Raw genomic sequence first — 26,403 nt, 5'->3', positions numbered from 1 at the left:
TTAAGTTTGTAATTCTTTTTTTATTCCAATAATTGTTAAATGATTGACTGTTCAACACTGAGGTATTGTAGGTCCAGACTGGGAAGAGGTTTGCGCTTGTCTGTAACTGACACATACTGGAGAACGGCACTGCAGAAATGAAATATTCCATGTTCCCATGGAAACAGGTTATATCTGATAGCGGTATGTCTAAAGTCCATCTGAGTATCTTCTGGTGTGTGTGTGTGTGTGTGTGTGTACGTACATGTACATCTGGCTGCAGGTGGGCTTACGGTATGACCTGTTGTTGATAGACTGTCTCCACACAGGAGGAAAGGTTATCTTGTATGAGGGTGCATGTGTGTGTGTGTGTGTGCTCCTTTCTCTACAATGAACCAAAAGGTTATCTTGCGCACACACTACTTCCACAGACATCACTCTGTCCTGTGAGGTCACGGCTGTGATGTCATGGCTGTATTTAGAACAGCCGCAGGGAGTGGTGCGGTCTGGCCAACACCTGGAGTGAAGCCGCCGTGGTGAGAGGATGAGGGACTCCAACGTGCCTCAGCGATGTGTGGGGCTCTGCCCCCCCCTGGCCTCCAGCCTCCATGGCCTCAGTGCTTCCCTCGGCCTCCAGGCCCCTGCCCGGCGCTGTGGGGTCGGAGGTGATAGGAATACTGCCTGGCTTTTCCCACTGACTCAGACAGGTGCACACACTCCATACTGCTCACTGTGAACACACACACACACTCTATACTGCTCACTGTAAACACACTCTATACTGCTCACTGTAAACACACACACACTCTATACTGCTCACTGTAAACACACACTATACTGCTCACTGTAAACACACACACACACTCTATACTGCTCACTGTGAACACACACACACACTCTATACTGCTCACTGTGAACACACACACACACTCTATACTGCTCACTGTGAACACACACACACACTCTATACTGCTCACTGTAAACACACACTATACTGCTCACTGTAAACACACACACACTCTATACTGCTCACTGTAAACACACACACACTCTATACTGCTCACTGTAAACACACACTATACTGCTCACTGTAAACACACACACACTCTATACTGCTCACTGTAAACACACACTATACTGCTCACTGTAAACACACACACACACACACTCTATACTGCTCACTGTAAACACACACACACTCTATACTGCTCACTTTAAACACACACTATACTGCTCACTGTAAACACACACACACTATACTGCTCACTGTAAACACACACTATACTGTTCACTGTAAACACACACACACTCTATACTGCTCACTGTAAACACACACTATACTGTTCACTGTAAACACACACACACTCTATACTGCTCACTGTAAACACACACACACACTCTATACTGCTCACTGTAAACACACTATACTGCTCACTGTAAACACACACACACACACACTGTAAACACACACACTCCATTAGAGCCCGACCGATAAAGGATTTTTGAGATACAAATATTTGGTGATTTAAAAATCCAATATTCCGATATCAGCCAATATAAAAAAATATTTTAAAAATCCAGAAATGCGTAACAAAACAAAATGATTTCCCTTACAGTAGTTATTTGTAGTTTACATTTAGTCACTTTTAGCAGAAGTTCTTATCCAGAGCGACTAAGTGCCTTCCCAAGGACACAACGTCATTTGACATGGCCTGGAATCGAACCAGCAACCTTCTGATTAATAGCCCAATTCCCTAACTGCTCAGCCATCTGATTCCTGTTATTATTTCCTCACTAAAATAATATGTTAATGCAGTTTCTGATAAATAAAATGTATACAAATACAAACTTAAGATATGAAACTTAAAGTCCTTTGAACAAAAACACAATAAAAAAAACAAACATTAATATTCGTTTATTGGCCATTATAAATGCCGATACCCATAGTTTGGAAAATGCCCAATATCGGCCGATAATATCGGCCCGCCGATATATTGGTCGGGCTCTACACTCCATACTGATCACTGTAAACACACACACTATACTGCTCACTGTAAACACACACACATACTGTAAACACACACACTCCATACTGCTCACTGTAAAGACACACACAAGCTTGACATTGTCCACTTGGAACCACAGCCTGAAATCAGTGTTGGTGTGTACTCACGCTGGTTGGGTGTGTGGAGAGATGTGCCCAGCAGGATCTGGGAGTGAGCCCCTCTGAGCCAGCGCCCCCGCCTGGCTAACGAGCTTCCTGAAGCACAGGAAACAAACATGAAACTAAGTACACACCAAAATAAACAAGATGTTATTTTATACAATCTTAAACATATATTATATTCAAATGTTGCCACTTTAATGACTGTAGCCATTGGAAGGAAAAGCTGCCACAGTTTATGGGGCTGCACTAACCCAACCTGTCTGTTTCCATGGGTGGGACTGTTTAATAGTTTCTTTGACTGTTATTATTGCAGATGAGGCTCCATAGCTCAGTGGTTAAAGCACTTTGTTTGAGTCTTGTTGGGGCCTTTGACCCAATACTTTTTGAACCTAGCCTGACCCCTGCAACGCAACAGGACATCTCAAGGTCATTAGATACAGCAAGTACCAAAGAAGCTGGTCACATAAACTGGTGTTGGGGCGTGTGTGTAGACGGGGCGTGTGTGTAGACGGGGCGTGTGTGTGTAGACCTGGCCCAATGTCCCAATTCTTGTATAAGCCTAATTATTGCATTATTGCATACCAGTGATCTGATTTCATTAATCTATATACGATTATTATTTCAAATCCAGAAAATAATAGAACATGTGTGAACTATGCCTTTAACATTGTCCCAGACTGTGAACTAAAAAGAATGACAATGGTTCATGGATGTGTGTGTAGACGGGGCGAGTGTGTGTAGACGGGGCGAGTGTGTGTAGACGGAGCGAGTGTGTGTAGATGGGGCGTGTGTGTTGAGCAGACAGCTCTACGCAGTCGTCTGACATTCCCCCTGACAGCTTTGAACTTTTCACAGAAACACGACTGACAGTGCAAGTGTGTGTGAAGGAGAGACCACGAGACAGAGGAGAGAGAGGGGGGGTGACCACGTCAGAGAGAGGGGGGTAAAGCTGTGTGTGTGTGTGTGCATATTGGCCCAGATTCCATACCACTCTCCCGTCATCACCTGCTGATGTGTGCTGAAGGTCACGACTGTCTGTAGGCTCCCCCCCTTCTTAGGGGGGATGACCACGCCCCCAGGGGACTGACCAGACAGGGGGGTTCATTCCTACATACGTCCACTCTAACCTAGAAAGCTCAGTTTATGTGCTCAGTGCTTTCCTTTTTTTCCTGAAATCATGTCAAACATCAAACCAGAACAAATTGATCAGATTTCTCCTGGCATGTTACACACAGACCTTACAAGACCTTATTATTATTATTACCCACCATAGATGCTTTGCAGCGCTGAGTTCTTGCTGGCTGCTGACTTAGTAGGCGGAGCTTGGCCAGAGGTTCGGTTTCTGTTGGCTGAGTGAAGATGGGAGGTGGCCTCTGCAGGCCCCACCCCCTCTGAGCCCACGCCACGCCTCTGACTCCCTTGGACATGGAAACTACACAGGAAGCAGAAGGACAACAGGAAGCAGGAGGACAACAGGAAACAGGAGGACAACAAGAAGCAGGAGGACAACAGGAAACAGGAGGACAACAGGAAGCAGAAGGAAAACAGGAAACAGGAGGACAACAGGAAGCAGGAGGACAACAGGAAACAGGAGGACAACAGGCCCTAGAGTTAAAGGAGTCATGTTAAGCTCCTGTGGTGCCCTGATCTCATCAACTGTTCCACAGCAGCACCTCCGTTACCCTCCCTGGTGGCTCACCGTGACCACACGGTACTCCTCTAGCTACCCATGGAGTGCTCTGGATTGGGGGTTCGAATCCCATGCAAGGCCCAAGGTGAGGTAAAGTGTAATGTGGCAGGACACATGCTGGATTGTAGGTTTCTGTTCCCTGTATGTTGTCTGGAGGGGGACTAATACTGGGCTAATACTAGACCATGTGTGTTTATCATCTTCTGTGGCCAGTATGATGAGAGACGACCCTACCTGACTCAGCTGGGACCCAGGGCGTATAGGGGTGGGGGAGTCTCTGTGTGTCTGGGTGTGTGTGAGAGAGAGATCATAAGAGAGAGGGGCAGCTGGCAGTTATTACAACGATACGCCTGAACTTTTAGCCTCTTGTTAAAACAGTGTGAGCTCTTGGGATTATACCTCTGCACCTCCCACCCCAGCCCATTGGAGAGGTGTTAGTGGGAGAGTGGGGAACCATGTGGGCACCACATGGTTCTGCCCTGGTCCCAGAGCAGGACAGACCGTACCCACTTCTAGACACTAACACAGAGCAGGCCTTACACGGTGCTACACACACACACACATGCACAGGGGAAAACAAACTACACACAAAGGGCACTTGGTCTACACACACCTTCTCCAGGCACGCTGGATGGTACAGGCTGCCTGCTGGCGGCTCCTCACCTCCTCTCTGTCTCCTTCCCCGGCTCCACCGCTGCTGAGGGCGTGTGTGTGTGTGCTGGCAGGAGCAGTGTATGTTCTTTGTGAATCATCCATAGCAGCGCATAGCCTTGGGGAGGGAGTGTGTGTGCAGGGTCTGCTCCCTGCGTTAACCAGTGGGTGTTCCTGTACAGGACTGTTTGTGTGTGTTTTGATGGTGTGTGTGTGTGTCTTCCCTCGATTGTCCATCTTTATTCTAGGAATGTGTTCCTTGGTGTCGCAGAATGTGTGTGTGTTGGAGGGAGTGTGTGTATTAGAGGGAGTGTGTGTGTGTTTGTTGGAGAGAGTGTGTGTGTTTGCAGAGATGCGTCTCTTTGCCTTGGCGGTGGTGGGGGGTCTGTGTTGGGGGCTGGGGGCGGAGCCAGAGGCCACAGGGTCAGAAGTCACGGGAGGGGGAGGGGCTGGAGGCCTGGAGGCGCTGCTCCTGTGTGCTGGGAGAGACAGTCAGGAGGGACAGAGAGGAGAGACAGACAAGAGAGACAAACAGGAGAGACAAACAGGAGAGACAGACAGGAGAGACAGACAGGAGAGACAAACAGGAGAGACAGACAGGAGAGACAAACAGGAGAGACAGACAAGAGAGACAAACAGGAGAGACAGACAGGGGAGACAGAGAGGAGAGACAGACAGGAGAGACAGAGAGGAGAGACAGACAGACACCTTCAACTGCCTGCTAATCGTTGCTAGGCTACCGAACTTACCATGCTACATTGGCATATGTGTGTCTGCACTGGTGTGTGTGTGTGTGGTTGTGTGTGTGTGAATGTGGTTGTGTGTGTGTGTGGTTGTGTGTGTGTGTGTGTGGTTGTGTGTGTGTGTGTGTGTGGTTGTGTGTGTGTGTGTGTGTGTGTGTGTGTGGTTGTGTGTGTGTGAATGTGGTTGTGTGTGTGTGTGTGGTTGTGTGTGTGTGTGGTTGTGTGTGTGTGTGTGTGGTTGTGTGTGGTTGTGTGTGTGTGTGTGTGTGTGGTTGTGTGTGTGTGGTTGTGTGTGTGTGTGGTTGTGTGTGTGTGTGTGTGTGTGGTTGTGTGTGTGTGTGTGAATGTGGTTGTGTGTGTGTGTGGTTGTGTGTGTGTGGTTGTGTGTGTGTGTGTGTGTGTGTGTGGTTGTGTGTGTGTGTGTGTGTGGTTGTGTGTGTGTGTGGTTGTGTGTTTGGTTGTGTGTGTGGTTGTGTGTGTGGTTGTGTGTGTGGTTGTGTGTGTGGTTGTGTGTGTGGTTGTGTGTGTGTGTGTGGTTGTGTGTGTGTGCGTGTGGTTGTGTGTGTGTGGTTGTGTGTGTGTGTGGTTGTGTGTTTGGTTGTGTGTTTGGTTGTGTGTGTGGTTGTGTGTGTGGTTGTGTGTGTGGTTGTGTGTGTGTGGTTGTGTGTGTGTGTGTGTGTGTGTGGTTGTGTGTGTGGTTGTGTGTGTGGTTGTGTGTGTGGTTGTGTGTGTGTGGTTGTGTGTGTGGTTGTGTGTGTGTGTGTGTGTGTGGTTGTGTGTGTGTGTGGTTGTGTGTGTGTGGTTGTGTGTGTGTGTGGTTGTGTGTGTGTGTGTGTGTGGTTGTGTGTGTGTGTGTGTGTGGTTGTGTGTGTGTGGTTGTGTGTGTGGTTGTGTATGTGTGGTTGTGTGTGTGTGGTTGTGTGTGTGGTTGTGTGTGTGGTTGTGTGTGTGGTTGTGTGTGTGGTTGTGTGTGTGTGTGTGTGTGGTTGTGTGTGTGGTTGTGTGTGTGGTTGTGTGTGTGGTTGTGTGTGTGTGTGTGTGTGTGTGGTTGTGTGTGTGTGCGTGTGTGGTTGTGTGTGTGTGCGTGTGGTTGTGTGGTTGTGGTTGTGTGCGTGTGTGTGTGTGTGTACCTCTGTGTCTCTGCTCCAGGTCTGTACTTGTGTTTCTCTTCCCCCTGGGCAGGGTCAGGGTCTCACACACCGCTGGGTCCAGCGTGGGCTCGGCCAATGACATCTGCTCCAACTCAGCACGGGCCAATGACATCTTCTGTCTCTCTGACCTGGCCAATGAGATTTGATACTCGGCTTCCCGCCTCCGTAGCTCATCCTCCCGTTTCCTAAGCAACCAGAGATGAGCGTTTCGTTTCCCCCACATCCATGTCTCCCACACCGACACACACACCGACACACACACCGACACACACTTCACGTTCACATAAACTTGCTACTCCTTCACCTGCACATTACAGACACATGACCATTCCCAAACAGCCGTCTTTCATTCCAGCATCACTTAGAGGAACAGATCCTCAATGATGTCACAGCATAACTGCCTCCCGCTTCATTCCTCTATTAGTATCTCTATTGTGTTTCTCATCGGTGACAGATCCACAACACCCTCTTGAGAGACAGTCAAACACACAACAGCTGGTATGAATAATGAGATTATTGTGTGTAGGATGAAAAAAGCCTCTGTCCATAAAATGGTGTAACTAGAACAGTTTGGATATGGAGTGTTTCAGTTTGGATATGGAGAGTGTTTCAGTTTGGATATGGAGAGTGTTTCAGTTTGGATGGGGAGAGTGTTTCAGTTTGGATATGGGGAGTGTTTCAGTTTGGATGGGGAGAGGAAGATGGAGAAAGATGGAGAAGGACATAACCAGAGATGGAAAGAAAGAGGAAATTGAAACAAAGAAAGAGATGTGTGTGTGTGTTGGTGCCAGTGCAAGTGCAAGGTACGTGTGTGTGTGTCGTACTTCGCGGCGTCCTTGCGTAGCTGCTCGTGTCTCATGAGCAGGTTCTTCCTCTCCCTGAAGGCCTTGCGGACGGTGAAGCCCTTGTACAGCGCCTGGATGGAGGCAGCAGCGATGTCCTGGATGGCAGCGATGGACAGAGCTCCGTGCTCCAGCATGTACTGGGTCACCTCACTGTGCTCCCCCAGAAGAGCATAGTCCAGAGGAGTGTACCTGCGCACAAACACACACAGACAAAGACTGTGAATCTCTAGACTATTCTAACCCAGAAGAGTGCATTGGTGAGAGTGAGTTCACCTCATGTTCCTCCCCCCCCTCCCCCTCCTCCCTCCCCTCCCCCTCCCTACGCCCCTCCCCTCCCCCCCCCCCTCCCCTTCTCCTCACCCCCCCCCCCCCCCCCTCACCTCTCCTGGTTGTGTTCCATGTGGTTGGGGAAGGCACCACAGCCGAGCAGCAGCTTGACAGCGTCCAGGTAGCCGTTATTACAGGACCAGTGGAGGGCTGTTCTGCCCTGCACACACACATATCAACATGCTGTTCTGCCCTGCACACACACACAACACGCAGTAATATAAGAAGTTAAGGTAAGTAGGTTCTGTGCCCGTGTGTGCCTACCTCCTTGTCCTGTATGTTGGGGTCGGCGTGGTTTTCCATGAGGACAGCCATGCAGGTGATGTACCCTCCATAAGCAGCACACTGCAGAGGAGTTCTCCCCGCTACATCCTGAACACACACACACACACACACAGGACACACACACACAGGACACACACACACAGGACACACACACACACACAGGACACACACACACCCTTGACATACACACACAGGACACACACATCCATAGGACCATGGTGAGTGTGTGTGTGCGTATGTGATTGTGTGTTTGTGTGTGTGCGTGTGTGTGTACCTGTACATTAGGACTGATCCCGTTCTCCATCAGCACCTGGCACACCTGGGCGTTTCCCCCCAGCGCCGCCCAGTGGAGAACACTGTGTCCCTCCACATCCACCAGGTCAACACGGGCACTGCCTACACACTCACACACACACACACATTATATATACACACACATATAGTACCAGTCAAAAGTTCTGGGAAAATGTGTCCAAACTTTTGACTGGTACTGTACATATACAACACATCCATATCCAGTTGCCTGCTCACCTCTGATGAGCGTGAGGATGACGTCTCTATGGCCCATCTCACACGCACGGAACAGTGGTGTGTGCTTCATCACGTCCAGGACGTCCACCTGTGCCCCCTGCTGGAGCAGCACACTCACCGTGTTCACATGGCCCGACAGAGAAGCAGCATGCAGCGCTGCAGGAGCACACACACACACACAGGAAAACACACGTACATGAGAACACACACACAGGAGAGAAAAAGAGGAGAGGAGGTCAGGAGGAGAGGAGAAACTAGCCAGACAGACAGAACTCTTCAATCCTTTGCTCTAGGCCATTTCAGCTAAATCCCTGACCAGCTATCTTAACCCTCACCCTAACCCTCACCCTAACCTAACCCTCACCAGTGCCTCCATACTTGTCGGACATGTTGATGTCGAGGTGGGGGGTGAGGGAGAGCATGGTGCGTATGACGTCATCGCTGCCCTTCCCAGCAGCCCACAGGAACGCCGTCCGTCCCTCCAGGTCGGGCTCATCCTTCACTGAGGGGTGAGAGAGGAGCACGGACACCGTCTCCTACACACACACACACACGCACGCATGCGCACACGCACACACACAGTAACTATGCTGTGAGTATCCGACTCATACACATACAGTACCAGTCAAAAGTTTGGACACATTTTTCCATTCAATTACTGGTGCTGTACATATACTCTATACTGTAATCTGGTGTGCTGTGTGTGTGTGTGTATCAGACTCACAGCATGGTTACTCTGTGCACCATAGTGCAGGGGCGTGGCCCCCTGACTGTCTGAGGGAATGGTGCCAGATGTGTTCCTCTCCAACAGCAAGTGAACAATCTTCGCATGGCCTGACACACACAGACACACACATAGAAAATATAACTTTTGAATTTTAAATGCCAGATATGAAACTGTGAAACTGAAATAAAGAGAAAGGGACACTCCCCTACCCAGCAGAGCAGCCCAGTGTAAGGGGGTTCTGAAAAGGTTGTCATATGCAGTGACGCTGCAGCCTTCATATGAAGTCAGCACCTCCACCACCGCCTCGTTTCCATCGGCAACGGCAAAATGCAGAGGAGTGCGGCCCTCGTAGTCCTGCCAGTTCAGCAGGGACTCTGTCGGGGCTGCTTCCTACACACACACACACACACACAATAAACACCATACATAGACATATACACACACTTAATATGTGTATGTATGTGTGTGTGTATGGTGTGTGTGTATGTATGTGTGTATGGTATACGTATGTGTGTATGGTGTCTGTGTGTATAGTGTGTGTGTGTGTGTACCAGGATGCAGTGCACGGTGTGAGTAGCGCTGGGTTCCTGGCTGTGTGCAGCCCAGTGCAGAGGGATCCGACCCTCACTGTCTGGGATACCGATGTTGGAGTCATGCTTGATCAAAAGACGAACATGCTCCGGACGGTTATAGAAGGCTGACCAGTGGAGGGCTGTTTGCTGGGGGGAGGTGAAGAGAAATATAAAGACAAAGAGGGAGAGAAAGAGTGAGAGAGTGAGAGAGAGAGAGAGAGAGAGAGAGAGAGAGAGAAAGAAAAAAAAGAGCAGAAAAGCCAGGAGATGGACAGAAAGACAGAGGGAAAACGAGAGACACAGACAGAGAGAGAGAGTTCATGGAAATAGTTGACTCACACAAACACACACAGACTCACACACAAACACACACAGACTCACACACAAACACACACAGACTCACATGCAAACACAAAGCTTGTATTGTGTATTGTGGACAGCTGCCCACATCTGAGGGGCTATTCTGAGCCATACTAAAGCCAGTCATGTCACCTGACATGATCATGATGCATATTGGATTATTACAAAACATAGCAGTCTGATACACATCAGATCCTCCCTCTCAGACGAGACTGTGTGTGTGTGTGTGTGTGTAAGGCACCTTGTTCCTGTCCTGGGTGTCCACCTCCCCAGGACCTATGTATTTGAGGAGCAGGGCTAGGGGCTTGAGGGAGGAGTGTTGGGTGGCCAGGTGGAGGGGGGTCATCTCTTCTAGATCCTTCTGGAGCCAGTCAGCCCGTCTGGAGAGCAGCAGCTTCAGGAAGCGAACATTACCCTACGAGACACACACACACGTACCGGGCTGAAGAACAGATTCAATCACTCATTCGCCTCAACAGTGGTCATGACATGAGCATCAGACAGCAGCAGAATCAACACACACACACACACACACATCATCCCCATTTCTCACTCTCTCTGGCGTCTGATCTAATCCCCTGATCATCCATCTCTCTCCTCTCCTCCAGGCTTTCTCACTCTCTCTCTCAGGCTCTGAAAGGCTGTCAGAAGGGGAGGGTGGCCTGGCTAAATACCCACTTACACCCTGTCATCCCTCCAGCGTCGCCCCGCCCCCTCCCCTTGTCACAGGGACCTGAGACTGCTCTGGCCAGCGAGGCCAGGTGATGTGTGCTCACTCTGTTTGCCTTCCTGTGACCACTGCTCAGCTCACTGACAAATCTATCTAATGTGTGAGCATGCATGCCAGTGTGTGTGTCAGTGTGTGTGTGTCTGTGTCTGTGTGTGTCAGTGTGTGTGTCAGTGTGTGTGTGTGTGTGTGTTGGAGGGGGTCCATCCTCCCTATTCTCCAATTAGATCAGTAATCCCAGGGCCTTCTCCCAATCTCAGGCAGCTATTGATCAGATGTCAGAAAGAGAAAGGACCTCCCATCACACCCACACCCACACCCAGCAGAGTGAGAGAGATGCCTCAGCCCCCCTCAGCAGTAAGTGAGGAGCGGGAGGGGGGAGAGGCCGGTCTGGGCAGAGACAGTCATGAGGATGATCCTTCCACTAGGGGGCACTGCCACCCCACCTGTAACAAGCATTCCAACATTTCCAGCGTTCATGTAGACATCCTAGGATCCCTGGTGGGACATACTTTTCCCAGTCTCACCTCACTTCCTCCCTGCTGATGTGTTTTTGTGGGTTATGATATGTGTGTGTGTGTACCTTCTGTGCAGCGAGGTGTAGGGCGCTGCGCTGGCTGTGGTCGGTCTTGTTGACAGAGGCTCCAGCCTTCAGCAGGACCTCAGCACAGTCCAGACGGTCGGCCAGGACGCAGTACATCAGCGGGGAGCGACCAAACTGGTCCTCATGGTTGCATAGCGCTGGTTCTGCTGCACACACACATATATATACACGCATATGTATATATACATACACACAGTCTTAGAGGTGTGTGTGTTAGAGGTGTGTGTGTGAGAGGGGTGTGTTATGAGTGTGTGTGTGTGTGTTAGGAGTGTGTGTGTGTACCAGTGAGCAGCTTGGCCAGGGTGCTCCTGTCTCCGTTGACGGCGGCGGCGTGGACCTGGGAGCCCGGAGAGGCGGAGCTGAGAGACGCCTGGTCACATGGTCACACAGGACACAGGGTTACCAACCCTAACCACACAGGGTTACCAACCCTAACCACACAGGGTTACCAACCCTAACCACCCAGGGTTACCAACCCTAACCACACAGGGTTACCAACCCTAACCACACAGGGTTACCAACCCTAACCACCCAGGGTTACCAACCCTAACCACACAGGGTTACCAACCCTAACCACCCAGGGTTACCAACCCTAACCACACAGGACCCAGGGTTACCAACCCTAACCACACAGGGTTACCAACCCTAACCACACAGGACCCAGGGTTACCAACCCTAACCACACAGGACCCAGGGTTACCAACCCTAACCACACAGGACCCAGCCCCCAGCACACACACTCGATAACAGAGACATCTGACTGTGACTACGTTTATGCATGCTGACAGGAGGGGAGTGTGTGCCCCTGCTGAGGGGGTTAAATCTCTTCCTGGCCCAACCTGAGCCTAGTGAACACTGGATAATCTGCAGACAGGAAGCAGCTGGGGGGGGGGACCAAGTGAGGGGAGGGTGTAGGAGTGTGTGTGTACGAGTGTGTGTGAGAGATTGTGTGTGTGTGTGTGAGTGTAGGAGAGTGAGTTTGAGTGTGTGGGTGTATGAGAGTGTGTGTGTATGACAGTATGATTGTATGAGTGTGTGTGTGAGAGTGTGTGTGTATGAGTGTGTGTGTGTTGCACGGGGGGTCTCTCCCCATGTCTTATTCATGTCTCATTAATACTGCAGCAGCCAGGTGTATGTGTGCTTGTGTATGTATGTGTGTGTTGTTGAGAGTGTGTTTGTGTGTGTGAGTGTGCACGAAGGGGAACCAGTCCATGGGGTGCAAAAGAAAAATCAATTACTGCCCTTAAACACATAAACCTATTAACTAGGGGTGGGCGGTATACCGGTATGAACGCGAATACCGGTATGGCGTTGTGTCACAATATATTCATAAATGTATTACATTTACATTTAGTCATTTAGCAGACGCTCTTGTCCAGAGCGACTTACAGTAAGTACAGGGACATTCCCTCCCCGAGGCAAGTAGGGTGAAATGCCTTGCCCAAGGACACAACGTCATTTTGCAGGGCCAGGAATCGAACCGGCAACCTTCTGATTAATAGTCCGATTCCCTAACCGCTCAGCCACGTGACTCCCTTATTAAGTAGAGTGTTTCTGTTTGGTATACAATATAAGTGATACAGCCTAGTGGGCTAGTTCAAATTTGTATCTTTTACCAAAAAAAACTTTTAGGCATGGACGCTGCACACATTGTGCCAGCCAATAAAAGTCAACAAACAAGCTAGCGCAACTCCAGAGGAAGCTAACATTCATTGGAGTAAACTGCTTTTGTTGGCAAGTGTACGCAAGCGTTAATGATGTCTGAAAATAATGCCAGTGGGGTTGATTTGCCGGACAAAGAAGAATTGATATAAAAAAGGGGTCCTCTTCTGTCATATCCAACATCGTCCAACAAACAGTAGCCTACTCTGTAAATTGTGTGGGTTCGTTGAATTGTGCTAGCCAAAGATGTAAACAATAGCAATCTTTTTCACCACCTGAAAGCCAAGCATGTGCGCGAATATAAACAATCGTTTATTGTAGGCCAACAGAATCGAGTATTCAGCCATGTAATAATTGTTTATAGCTAACTCACTACAAATATTTAACAGAGTTTTCTTACGACCCCATAAACGTAGGCTACTGTTGAACGCTAAAGTCACTCTTCCGTGGCAAAGCACTGCAAAAGTTGGAAAATTCAACTCATGCGACACCGGAGTTACCCAATCCAAATCCAGCTGTGTAAACTCTCCTTCGGACCAGCTGTGTAAACTCTCCTTCGGACCAGCTGTGTAAACTCTCCTTCGGACCAGCTGTGTAAACTCTCCTTCGGACCAGCTGTGTAAACTCTCCTTCGGACCAGCTGTGTAAACTCTCCTTCAGACCAGCTGTAGACGACGAGAGCCAGAGGTGATCCCCCTGCTAGATGCAGCCATGGCAGGCAGTGACACATGAAGGGAGAGGAAAGAAACATGATCTCTCATTCTGATCCCTCTCCTCTCTTCCTCTCCTCTCATTCTGATCCCTCTCCTCTCTTCCTTTCCTCCTCTCCTTTCTTCTCCTTTCCTCTCTTTCACTCCTCTCTTCTCCTCTCCTATCTTCTTCCCTCCTCGTAAAGGAAACTCCTGTAGACACTGCGTGCAGCATGTTAGGGTTAGGGCTGTGGCAGTTACCCATCCTACCTGGTGCTTTCTTATGCTTTGCCAAATAGGCTTGCCATGTCACCAAGGGTAATAGTGGTTAGGCACTGCGACTACTGGAGAGAGAGAGCGATAGTGAAAGAGAGACAGAGAGAGGGAAGTAATGCGTAACTATGTCGTGTGAGAGTGTGTCTGTGTGCTTACATGCATGTGTGTGAGTCCATACTTCTGTGTGTGTATGTGAGGGAACGTGTATACATGTGTGTGCACGGCCCACACACGTGCCTGTGCATGAGACATGTATACATGCGTGTGCACGGCCCACACACGTGCCTGTGCATGAGACATGTCGTGGGAAGTGATTTTCCATGAGAGTTTTTATGGGAGTTTCGCTGAGATCCACCACAAACACACACGCACAGACAACCCACACACACACACACACACACACACACACAAACTCCTCTAATTTCCAAAGATCACAAACACACACGCGCACAGACAACACACACACATCCATACAAAAGAAAAACACTCGCAAAAGATTCAAAGCACAGCACATATCCTTAATCTAGCGCTAATATCTAGCACATGGTGCAATCAGAAAGACGCCATATGGCAGCACCTCCACACAGCTAGCAGGGTTGTGGTGCTCGGGGTGTTAACAAGCAGAAAGAGCAGGTAGGATGTCTCTCATCTCTGTTCACACAGCTCCTCCACACTTCCACAGGTAACTTTCTTTGGATGACAAAAAAAACTATAGATTCCATCTTGTGTCAAGTAACTATGAAATATGAATTCATGTCAAAATAATGTCATTCAGAAACCACCTCATTTTAAATATTGACGTTTCTCCGCAGTACATTCATTACACAAATAAGACCATTTGCGTTACGGTAAGAACAGTTTGAGAAACATCCACAGTGTTTTAACTGGATGAAAGGTTTCCTTGGTTTGTGAAATATAGTATTTGGTTCAGACAAAGACAACATGGGGGCTTGTTGAGATCTACAGAGGAGTTTTATTCATCAGGTCCTGTTTGGCACTGAACAAACCTGTCACTCATTACCATGAAGACAATAACACAGTTAACTATTGATCTCAACTGAGGCTGAGAAACGTGTGTGTAGGCCAGCTATCGATCTGGGTTGATGCTGGCATTATTTAGTATTTATCCATATTCAGTCTCATATTACTGGGGTTTTCAAACGCCTCAGAAACACCCTGATGAGCTTTCAGTCACACTACAGGAGAGGCCGACATAAACATCAACAACACTGAATGGAGCTGCTGAGACATGACATGCAGACAGGGCATCAAAGCGTGTGTGTGTGTGTGTGTGTGACTGTGTGTGTGTGACTGTGTGTGTGTGACTGTGTGTGTGTGTGTGTGACTGTGTGTGTGTGTGACTGTGTGACTGTGTGTGTGTGACTGTGTGTGTGTGACTGTGTGTGTGTGTGTGTGACTGTGTGTGTGTGTGACTGTGTGTGGGTGACTGTGTGACTGTGTGTGTGTGACTGTGTGTGTGTGACTGTGTGTGGGTGTGTGTGTGTGTGTGCGATGGAGGATAGAACGAGGGCATGCTGAGTAAACAGTGGGGATGAAGCCTTAAGCAATTCTTCCCTTTACAACACAAACACACATTCTCTCTTACACACACAGACACACACACACACACACACAGACACACACACACACAGTCACACACACACACATTTAGACGCCCTGTCTGATGTGGCCTCCGTAACCTCTTTCCTGAGGATCGAACGGAATCAGGCCTTCAAGTGGCCTATGCTAAGTGTAACACTGTGCCTTACTGAGCAACATAATCAAATAACCACCTAGACCTGATATTTCACCTGTGTGTATGTGTGTGTGTGTGTGTATTTGCAGATCCAGGCTTGAGGGATTTCTCTCCAGATTGAGTGACAAGTAAAGAGGCGGGAGGAAAGATAATATCAGCCTTTGGGGACTTACAGTCTGCTAGAACCGGCTCTGGGGCACTTCCTGGTTCCCCAGGGACCAATGAGCAGCCTCCCTCGGCTACAGGCCGGGCCATGGGGCGCAGAAGGGCCAATCAGCAGGGGATAAAGAGCTGAGTGACACATAGATCAGGTAATTTACATCATTACCAGGTTTCTCCCTGACAAATGAGCCCCCAGGGCCAGAAGCCAATCACCAGGGAGAGTAATGCAATTAGGCGGGACCTCAGCTGTCAATCTCCCAGCCATGGGGGTCAGACAGTAGTGCCTGTGGCTAAAACACCACAGCATGGAGCGTCACTCAAGCACACACAAACACAACCTTCTGGAGGGGATTCCCATACTTACAGCGTGGCCTGACCAGGAGTATGTATGGCGGGGAGGGGGGGGGAGCACAGTATGGGAGATCTAAGTTGGGAATGGAGGAAGGTACATTATGGGAGATCTAAGTTGGGGATGGAAGGAGGCACAGTATGGGAGATCTAAGTTGGGGATGGACGAAGCTTCTCTGGGGCTCAGGGGCTGGTGGTGGTGGTGGGGGGCGTACGGTCCTGCTTTCTCCAAGGACTTACACCTGTGTCTGTACGTGTGTGTTTGAACGCTGTTGTCCTCTGGGGGCAGGTGTTGTGGTGTTTGTGCTTCCAGTCTGAGAGCTCAGAGAGGAGGTCAGAGAGGAGCTCAGAGAGGAGCTCCACCCCACCCCCCCCCCCCCCCCCCGGCTCAGCGGGGGGGTGGGGTGGAGGGAGGAGGATGGAGGGGGGTCATAGTGGTATAGAGCATGGCTGCATTTGACTGGCATATAATCGAGTGTTGTTGGTAATGAGGCTTATCTTTGCCTCATTAGGGTGTGATTTCATACCGGAACATTCCACTCAGTCGATAGGGTTCTGGCCCACGTGTCACTAATCTAACACTGGGTGGGTGTGTGTACGTGTGTATAAGAGTGACTGTGTGTGTGTACGCGTGTGTAAGTGTGTGTGTATGCATCTGTGGCACTCCAGTGTGGTCGATGCTGCAGTGACTGGCAGTCTGTCAGGATGTAGTAGAGATTAATCAGAGTCATCGACAGCCTGGCTGTGTCTCAAATGACACACTTTCCCTATGTTGTGTATTACATTTCACCAGAGCCAGTAGGCCACTGCGCTGCAGTATGTGGTGCATGTCATTTAAGATTGATCAACCCATGAACTACCACTACAACTACCATCCCCTCTGAAGAGAAAATGGTAGAGTCCTATCCACCAGCTCCAGGTGGGGCTGACACCATGGGCCTTGGGAGCAGGGGTGTTATGACTACTTCATCAGTAATGAGCCCCAGGAGGAGGGAGGGCTGGGGTGCTACCTCGTCCTCATCCACCCTCTCCATTTCACACACCTAAGAGTGTAATTGGACTAAAACTGTGATCAAATTAAATGTCAAATTAGAGTGCAGAGAGCCATGTGGCCGCCGGCGAATCAGAGCACAGGGACATAATCAGCTGGAAAAACAAACACAAAATCAATGAGAGGAAAGAGAGACAGAGATAGAGGAACAGGAAGGAGAGAAAGACCTGTAGACAGGAGAGTCTAAAGCTAGGAGAGTCTGCAGCTAGGAGAGTCTGCAGTTATGATGGGGACCTGTAGACAGGAGAGTCTGCAGCTATGATGGGGAACTATTTGGCAAAGGTTTTATGTAAATAGTTTGTTAATGCTTGGCAAACTGTAGATTGCACTACACTAATCCAAGATAGTACTCTGCAAATATTAGTACACTGTACTGTTCGGACAAGACTAACACTGGGACATGCTATGCCTAAACACAGGCCTGTGCTGGATCAATATCACATTTATGTAACTGAGAATGTTTACAAGGCATTTACCATATTCTCCCTCTCTCTTTTTCTGTATCACACACACAAACAAACACACACACAGACACGCGCGTTTGTGTCCGTCTCCATCAGTGAGTATCTGACACACTGGGAGCCCCCTATGGACAGCTTTATCCCATCAAATATTTATGCTGGGATTCAATTCAAAATTCAATTTACTTTATAATTATAACACCGACTGTAAACACAGAACCCCCACCCCCACCACCCCTCCCCAGTCCCGGGTAGACTGAAGGACCAGATTACAGTACAGAAACCTGAAAAATGTGGAGATTCCGAATATTTCGTGTTTGTTTATGTGTGTGTGTTGGACTCTTACCATGGCCGCGCAGGTTGTGCTAAGGGGTGGCCTCAGCAGCTGTTACCCAGCTCAGTGCATCCTTGGTGGGTCTGACAGCTTGCCCAGCTCCCCTACCTACTCTGATCCCTGCTCCTGCTGGGCCAGAGAAAGAAGCTCACCCACACACTGAGCGTGCCCACCTGTTCACACACAATGCCAAATGTCTGTTTCTAATACACAGATATACCAATAGACACACATGCATACTCTCTTTTCAAGCACCAAATCTAGGGCGAGTTTTTAGTCGAAATAAATGGAATGAACGGAAATACTTATTGCAAGAGGTATCATGGAGAACTGCCCTAATTTTAGCAACAAAGCCTAGCACTATCTTAGATAAACTCATACTACACCACATGGAAGTGCATAATGCAAAGACTTACGCTGATTTATCCAGACAAGTAGGCTAGTCATTTGAAATAAGTTAGATAGCTGGTATGGATTAGGAAATGTTGAAACAGTAATAATGTTCATGAATCTTGTGCAGCTAGTAGCATTGTAGCTAGCCTAGCTAATAATGATGCAACTCACCTTAGTCCTTACCCAAAATCACTGATGTCAAACTATGAATTTAACAAACTAGCTAGCTACCTAAAACGAGAATATCAAGATAATACCATTGCCATTCTAAATCACTTTGTTTACATGGCTTCGTTCTTATTTCTTTTTTTTTTATAACGGTACCCTTCGCCTCGCCTTTCTCTACAGAAACTATGGGGTGAAGTTGTCCAAGCAAAACGTTTCGGACCGCAAACATCTGGGTGGCAAAACGTAAAATACTACAAATCCCATCTCTACTGTTTACCCAAATACACGGACATGTTTGAAGTATTTTTGCTGTCACCATCAGCGCACAATCCTAACGCTTGATGAAACCCCACTTAACTACATTTCCCATCCACATTAGTAGCATATCCCGGAAGTTTTTATCCCATTACCGTGGTCACCGTGGGTTCTGTGGAAGCTAAACTCTCCGTCCGTTTCCTGCTGCAGTGAAGTCAGTGGCGTCGAGAAAGACTGGGAAGACCAAACAACATCCTAACCTCTACTAACTCCACTATACAATGAAACTGTCACCAATATTACCCTTTATCGATACCCGCTACGTCACGATACTGCTGGTAAGCACGTGCGATGTAACTTTGTATGCCGAACTGCTTCACCTTCTGAGCTGCACTGTCACAGCTAGCTGCTAAAGTTAGCTAGCTAATTCACTGTATAGGAGACAGGCTAGTTAGCTTAATATTTTATGGTGGACGAGCAAGCATCACAAATGGCCATCGGCCTTAGCTGACATTTACTCATATCTTTTCAAAGGAAGTTAGGTAAATGGTTACTAAGTATGACCTGACAATATAGCACACAATAATCAATCTATTTTAGCAGACAAACATAGCGCTCGCTAGTGTGCGAGCCCTCATGCTAGCATAGCCTGCACAATCAGCCACTCGTTTCTTCACATGCATCTAACGTTAACAAGCAACATGACTAACCGTTAATCGTTTTAAAAAGTTATCTGGTTATTCCAAATTCTCAAATATTTGTAATCACTTACCTACTCTTCTTTATGGGCTGAATCTTAAGTTATGTAAAGGCAAGGTTTGTGAGTAACTCGCTAGCCAGCAAATAGCACGCTATCCTGTTAGAATAATACAGCTGGCCGTCAGTATATGGTGTTTATGCAACATATTTAGTAAAGTCATATGTCCATCTAATCTCGGTTACTTTGTTATGTAGTTGCAGATTGCACTTGATATCCGTGTGTTTTTATGGATGCTGCTAGCTAGCTAGCCGGTTTGTGAATTCCTCTGTTGTGGCTCATTTCTATTGGTTGACAACCCGGAAATAGACACGCTACTGCGCTGCTGCTCACAGTTGAGGCCTGTATAACTTTTCCACCCGCAGGGTAGTGCTTCTTACATTTATTTTCCACAGTTCTTGTTGATCAACATCTTCCAAATACATGCAGATAAAGCTATGCTTTTGAATACCGGTCATGTCCTTTATTCTTCATCAGTAGATGAGGTATCTTAAGGGTGTAGGAGAGAAACCAGGAGGGCAGTGTCTACTTAATGGTCACCTAGTTGGCCTGTAATGCGTGTTTTTGGTTGAGCGGGAGCGTGGGTGTACACAATGCAGAATCCTAAGGACACAGCACTGAAACATAAGCTTGTTAACTAAAGCAAATATTGGAGCATTGTATCACAGCCACATCCTGCTTAACAGGATGTCACGTGACCTGATACCTTCAGATGAGCACCTTTTCCCCTCAGAGTCCGTAACCACCTTTAGGTCTAGCCTCTGTTCTGTGTCCTGTTGCTGTGTTGTTCATGTGTGGAACAGAGATAAGTGCTTTCCACCTTCAGGCTGCTAGCAGCTGCTGGACGAGTCGCAGGAAGAGGGGGTCTGAGTTTGGTCTGTCATGCTTGTGTAGCTCTAGTTTGGTATTGACCCACATTTCAGACTTGATAGTCTGAAATGCTCTTCAGATCAATTTGTCTGTATATACCAATCTAAGACTGTTCATTTGTGTATGAATCAGGTTTTTCTAGATGCTGCATAACAAGCTGGTGTTAAGATGCCGTAGACTCATCTCTCTTTCTCGTGTGTGTGTGTGTGTGTGTGTTTGTGTGCACGCAGGTGATGGGTCTTTCCTCCCCAGGGAAGGCTGAGATCACCAGTCTAGATTCTGGAAACATCGATGACATCCTCAGTACGTCTTGCTCTTTCACATTCTGCTCATTTAGCACATGCTTTTATCCAAAGCAACATGCAAATAGTGTGTTTAGAAAGTACAGCACAAAATCAAGGAACAGAAGTGAATAGTTGCAAAAGTATTTCTGTGGTCAGAGTCAAGGAATGGTCTGTCTCTCTCTCTCTCTCTCTCTCTCTCTCTCTCTCTCTCTCTCTCTCTCCTCTCTCTGACAGGTAATTGTACCCACGCTCAACTATTTTTACTCCCCCCCCCCCAATTACTCGACGTTTCTTTATTAACACTTGTAATTCAGAATACAGCCAGTCTAACATGTGTTGGCTTATTTTCAGATAATGCAGGAGTATCGTTGGTGAATTTCTATGCAGACTGGTAAGTGTGTTCCTGCTCCCTCCTGTCACATGACACGCCACTGCCAGCATCAGTATCAGATAACATTCTGCATAGGTCAGATCCTGTTTATGATAACCCAATGATGCTGTCTTAAGCCTGTTGTTGTCTTATCACTGGGAAGAGACAGTCAGGTGTTAGTGGGTGTTCAGGGTGTCCCGCAGCACTTTGCAGTTAAGGCGGCCGCCTAAGCAACACACGCCTGCCGCCGTCATTAATCGCCGTGTTAATCTGTCCTGTTTTCTCCCTTCCAAAACGCCAGTCTCCCTTCCATTCCAAAACGCCAGTCTCCCTTCCATTCCAAAACGCCAGTCTCCCTTCCATTCCAAAACGCCAGTCTCCCTTCCATTCCAAAACGCCAGTCTCCCTTCCATTCCAAAACGCCAGTCTCCCTTCCATTCCAAAACGCCAGTCTCCTTTCCATTCCAAAACGCCAGTCTCCCTTCCATTCCAAAACGCCAGTCTCCCTTCCATTCCAAAACGCCAGTCTCCCTTCCATTCCAAAACGCCAGTCTCCCTTCCATTCCAAAACGCCAGTCTCCCTTCCATTCCAAAACGCCAGTCTCCCTTCCATTCCAAAACGCCAGTCTCCCTTCCATTCCAAAACGCCAGTCTCCCTTCTCTCCACACCGCAGAGAAGGCGCCCCCCCCTGCCTGACGGCAAACCCCACCATACCACTTTAACTAACAAACCCTGGTGTTGCTGTAACAGTGTTGTCACCCCCAGTGAACAGACAGTCTGGTGTTAGTGGGTGTGGCTGTAACAGTGTTGTCACCCCCAGTGAACAGACAGTCTGGTGTTAGTGGGTGTGGCTGTAACAGTGTTGTCACCCCCAGTGAACAGACAGTCTGGTGTTAGTGGGTGTGGCTGTAACAGTGTTGTCACCCCCAGTGAACAGACAGTCTGGTGTTAGTGGGTGTGGCTGTAACAGTGTTGTCACCCCCAGTGAACAGACAGTCTGGTGTTAGTGGGTGTGGCTGTAACAGTGTTGTCACCCCCAGTGAACAGACAGTCTGGTGTTAGTGGGTGTGACTGTAACAGTGTTGTCACCCCCAGTGAACAGACACTCTGGTGTTAGTGGGTGTGGCTGTAACAGTGTTGTCACCCTCAGGTGTAGGTTCAGCCAGATGCTCCACCCCATCTTTGAGGAGGCGTCCAACGTGGCAAGAGAGGAGTACCCAGAGGCCTCCCAGGTTGTGTTTGCACGAGTTGACTGTGACCAGCACTGTGAGTTACACACACACACACACACACACTGTGACCAGCACTGTGAGTTACACACACACACACACACACACTGTGACCAGCACTGTGAGTTACACACACACACACACACACTGTGACCAGCACTGTGAGTTACACACACACACACACACACTGTGACCAGCACTGTGAGTTACACACACACACACACACACACTGTGACCAGCAATGTGAGTTACATACACACACTTACACACACACACACACACACACACTGTGACCAGCACTGTGAGTTACACACACGCACACACACACACACACTGTGACCAGCACTGTGAGTTACACACATGCAAACAGGCCTCAATATTCACTGTATTATAAAACATTGTACAACACACACAATGTGATATGGCCCACATCTGAACCGCACGCGTGCACACACATACACACACACACACATACACACACACACACACACACATAGAAACCATCAGGCTCAGCCTTTGAGATAAAGCAAATTAAAGAGAATTATTGATGACCTGCAAACTGTTTGAAGACTAATGACAAAACTGCCACAGCCTGTGAAGATGGGAGGCTTAGAGACACCCTGCAGAGAGACTGACACCTGCCACAGACACACACGCTCACACACACCTCTATATTTACTCTCCGCGGGGGCCTGCTTTCATCTTTGAGATCAGAGGAGACTGACGGCAGTGTCTTTAGACGCTGGTCTCTCTATCAGTCATTCCCTCACACTCAATCACTCCTCTTCTCTCTCTCCCCCGGCCTGTCTTTACATCCCTCCATACCTGTGTGTTAACCCTCCCCCGTCTCCCCCGTCCTGTGTGTTAACCCTCCCCCGTCTCCCCCGTCCTGTGTGTTAACCCTCCCCCGTCTCCCCCGTCCTGTGTGTTAACCCTCCCCCGTCTCCCCCGTCCTGTGTGTTAACCCTCCCCCGTCTCCCCCGTCCTGTGTGTTAACCCTCCCCCGTCTCCCCCGTCCTGTGTGTTAACCCTCCCCCGTCTCCCCCGTCCTGTGTGTTAACCCTCCCCCGTCTCCCCCGTCCTGTGTGTTAACCCTCCCCCGTCCTGTGTGTTAACCCTCCCCCGTCTCCCCCGTCCTGTGTGTTAACCCTCCCCCGTCCTGTGTGCCTAGCGGACATAGCCCAGAGGTACCGCATCAGTAAATACCCAACGCTGAAACTGTTCAGGAATGGCATGATGATGAAGAGGGAGTACCGGGGTCAGAGGTCAGTCACAGCCATAGCAGACTTCATCCGCCAGCAGAAAGTCGACCCAGTTAAAGAACTCCAGTCCCTGGAGGAGGTCAATACTGTGGATGTGAGTGGAACACACACACACACATTCACCTAGAACTACACACACACACACTCACTCTCCTAGAACTACACACGCATGACACTCACTCAAAATACAATCATTTGTTTAAATAACTCCTCTGTGTCTCTCCTCAGAGGAGTAAGCGGAACGTCATTGGTTACTTTGAGCAGAAGGACTCGGACAACTACCGTACCTTCCAGAAGGTGGCCAACATCCTACGAGACGACTGCTCCTTCTCTGCTGCATTCGGGTGAGACGACCTGTGGCCTGGCAGTCTCCTGCAAGGTCACCACCCCTCCTGGCTCACACACGTGCTGTCTGTCTGGGTGTCTATCACGTGATAACCCCCCCTTCTCTCTGACAGTGAGGTGTCTGACACAGAGAGATTCAGTGGAGACAACGTCATCTACAAGCCTGTAGGAGAGACCATTCCTGACATGGTGTACCTAGGCTCGCTTACCAACTTTGACCTGACCTACGCCTGGGCGCAGGACAAGTGTGTTCCCCTGGTCCGTGAGATAACCTTCGAAAACGGAGAGGTGAGCTCTCATTTGGATGGCCAGACCAACACAGACACACTCCCAACACACACACACACTTACACTCCCCCTGCACTAAACAACCACATCTATCTGTGTGTGTGTGTGTGTGTGTGTGTGTCCAGGAGCTGACAGAGGAAGGGATTCCGTTCCTCATTCTGTTCCATCTGAAGGAGGACACCACCAGCCTGGAGAAGTTTCAGCACGAGGTGGCTCGTCAGCTCATCAGCGAGAAAGGTAGTGTGTGTGTGTGTGTTTCCAGTGCATCAGCCGCTGCAGTGAACCAGCTCACCTTGTTTGGGTGCCTTGTTGGTGTCCTGCTTCCTGGTTAACCAGGCCCCTCCCTTCACAGGGTCTATTAACTTCCTGCATGCGGACTGTGACAAGTTCCGCCACCCTCTGCTACACATTCAGAAGACGCCCGCTGACTGTCCTGTCATCGCTATCGACTCCTTCAGACATATGTACGTCTTCCCTGAATACAAAGACCTGGCGTGAGTACCCTCTCTTCTTATCCTGCTGGTGATGAGACCTTGTGTGTACAGAATGTTTATATACTGTGTGTGTGTGTGTATGTACAGTATGTATATACTGTGTGTGTACAGTATGTATAGACACATACATAATGCCTTCAGCTTCAGATTAGTCTTTGGGGTCCCAGAATGCATTTTGAGCATCCTGTTGTATAAACTGCAGTCAGAACCATGTTTGTGTCCGTGGAGCTGCAGATGGTGTTGGCGTGGTTTCCCATTAGATTGCTGTCAGATGTTGAGTCTCCACCCTCCTACCCCTAACCACCCTCAGATGAAGTGAATCTCAGACGCTTCACCCCCCATCCGGTCTGCAGCGGGCCGGGACACCATGCTAATGTGACATGATTTGGCACGTGCAATTAGTGCTAAACTAATCTGGTCTAATCTAATCATATTTACAACCCCCCCCCCCCCTCCTCCTTCCCAATCAGGGTTCTATCAGACTCAGCCCTCAGGGCTGCCCCCCTCCCAAACCTAATTACATCACCAGCCCCCGCATGTGGCACACGGTGAATCATTTCATTTGCAGGATATATGTGTGTGTGTGTGTGTGTGAGAGAAACACAGACTACTCGTTTGCTCTGACGTGACTCTGAACACTGACCCCATCTCATTATCCAGAGGACAGCTGGGGTTCTGGACAGATGGTTCATCTCTCGTTGAACCCAACACAGGGTTGTCCAATCAGAACGTGTTTATTCCAATCAGCTCCTCTGTGTGCCCAGCCCATGTTCATGTGGTGTGTGTTTCTGTCTGGATACGTAGCTCACAGTGTCTCCTCCTTTGTGTGTTTGCTAGGATCCCTGGGAAACTGAGGCAGTTTGTGCTGGACCTGCACTCTGGGAAGCTCCATCGAGAGTTCCACCACGGGCCTGACCCTACGGACAGCACACCTGGAGAGGTAAGGCAGACCAAACATTGCCTGTTTGTTTGTAAAGGTGCGTGTGTGTTTGTAAGGGTGCCTGTTTGTGTCTAACTTTGCGTGTCCCGTCTGCAGGAGATTCAGGTAGCGGCGAGTGACCCTCCAGAGAGCTCCTTCCAGAAGCTTGCCCCCAGTGAGTCTCGCTACACCATTCTCAGGGACCGGGACGAACTGTGACCTTACGATTTGAGCATGACCCTCAAACCCCAAACCACGCCTCGGGGGCAGGGAGAGGTCAGGGTTAGGGTTGGGACAGGCCAGAGGGACCCAACAGCAACTCCCAACACCCCCTCAGCACCCGTAGAGAGGAGGAGGAGGAGGAGGAGAGGAAGAGAAGAGGAGGAGGAGGATGAGGAGGAGAAGAGAAGAGGAGGAGGACGGTCCAAGAAAAAATTGTGTTGGAATAATCTATATTTTCATAACTCTTATGTGTACAACTTTTATTTTGGATAAAAAGGAGGAAACAGATGAAGAGGAGGGTGCGGGTTAGAGGCATTAGGACAACCCTAACCTTAGGACAACTAAAAAAGCCTTTTAACTTTTATTTTTTGAGCTTGTAAATATGTTCGTGCTAAGTGGGCATGTCTGTCATCCTAAATTAATTAAATGAAAGGTTTTCTTAATTTTA

General features: G+C 48.8%; 2 protein-coding genes across 8 annotated transcripts; one reads left to right on the top strand and one right to left on the bottom strand.

Moving 5' to 3' along the window:
* On the bottom strand, nt 1-19,165 carry invs (inversin). Of its 7 annotated transcripts, none has more exons than XM_067237314.1 (19): nt 19,070-19,165; nt 18,111-18,271; nt 11,642-11,729; nt 11,339-11,505; nt 10,270-10,443; nt 9,648-9,815; nt 9,306-9,486; nt 9,094-9,203; nt 8,734-8,905; nt 8,370-8,525; nt 8,113-8,234; nt 7,818-7,925; nt 7,607-7,713; nt 7,206-7,415; nt 6,361-6,566; nt 4,450-4,966; nt 3,415-3,578; nt 2,153-2,239; nt 1-709 (listed from the first exon to the last, which is right to left on the bottom strand). In XM_067237314.1, the coding sequence occupies exons 2-19, from the start codon at nt 18,111-18,113 to the stop codon at nt 594-596; spliced, it is 2,856 nt and encodes a 951-aa protein (XP_067093415.1). In that variant the 5' UTR covers nt 18,114-18,271; nt 19,070-19,165; the 3' UTR covers nt 1-593. The 7 variants fall into 7 exon arrangements, with proteins under 7 accessions (XP_067093415.1, XP_067093413.1, XP_067093418.1 ...); XM_067237312.1 differs by lacking the exon at nt 19,070-19,165 and adding an exon at nt 18,663-18,792; XM_067237317.1 differs by lacking the exon at nt 19,070-19,165 and adding an exon at nt 18,663-18,792 and having other exon boundaries at nt 2,153-2,227.
* Nucleotides 19,095-26,403, top strand: erp44 (endoplasmic reticulum protein 44). Its single transcript, XM_067237322.1, has 11 exons — nt 19,095-19,252; nt 20,772-20,844; nt 21,177-21,216; nt 22,347-22,462; nt 23,597-23,781; nt 23,916-24,031; nt 24,146-24,320; nt 24,446-24,557; nt 24,673-24,814; nt 25,652-25,754; nt 25,851-26,403. Exons 1-11 carry the CDS (start codon nt 19,196-19,198, stop codon nt 25,950-25,952), a joined length of 1,221 nt encoding a protein of 406 aa, XP_067093423.1. The 5' UTR covers nt 19,095-19,195; the 3' UTR covers nt 25,953-26,403.

This window comes from Osmerus mordax, chromosome 6 (assembly GCF_038355195.1).
Source record: "Osmerus mordax isolate fOsmMor3 chromosome 6, fOsmMor3.pri, whole genome shotgun sequence".
In the NCBI taxonomy this organism is placed as follows: Eukaryota; Metazoa; Chordata; class Actinopteri; order Osmeriformes; family Osmeridae; genus Osmerus; species Osmerus mordax.
Note: the sequence above shows the minus strand (reverse complement) of the source record. Positions and strands in the feature narration are given on the sequence as shown.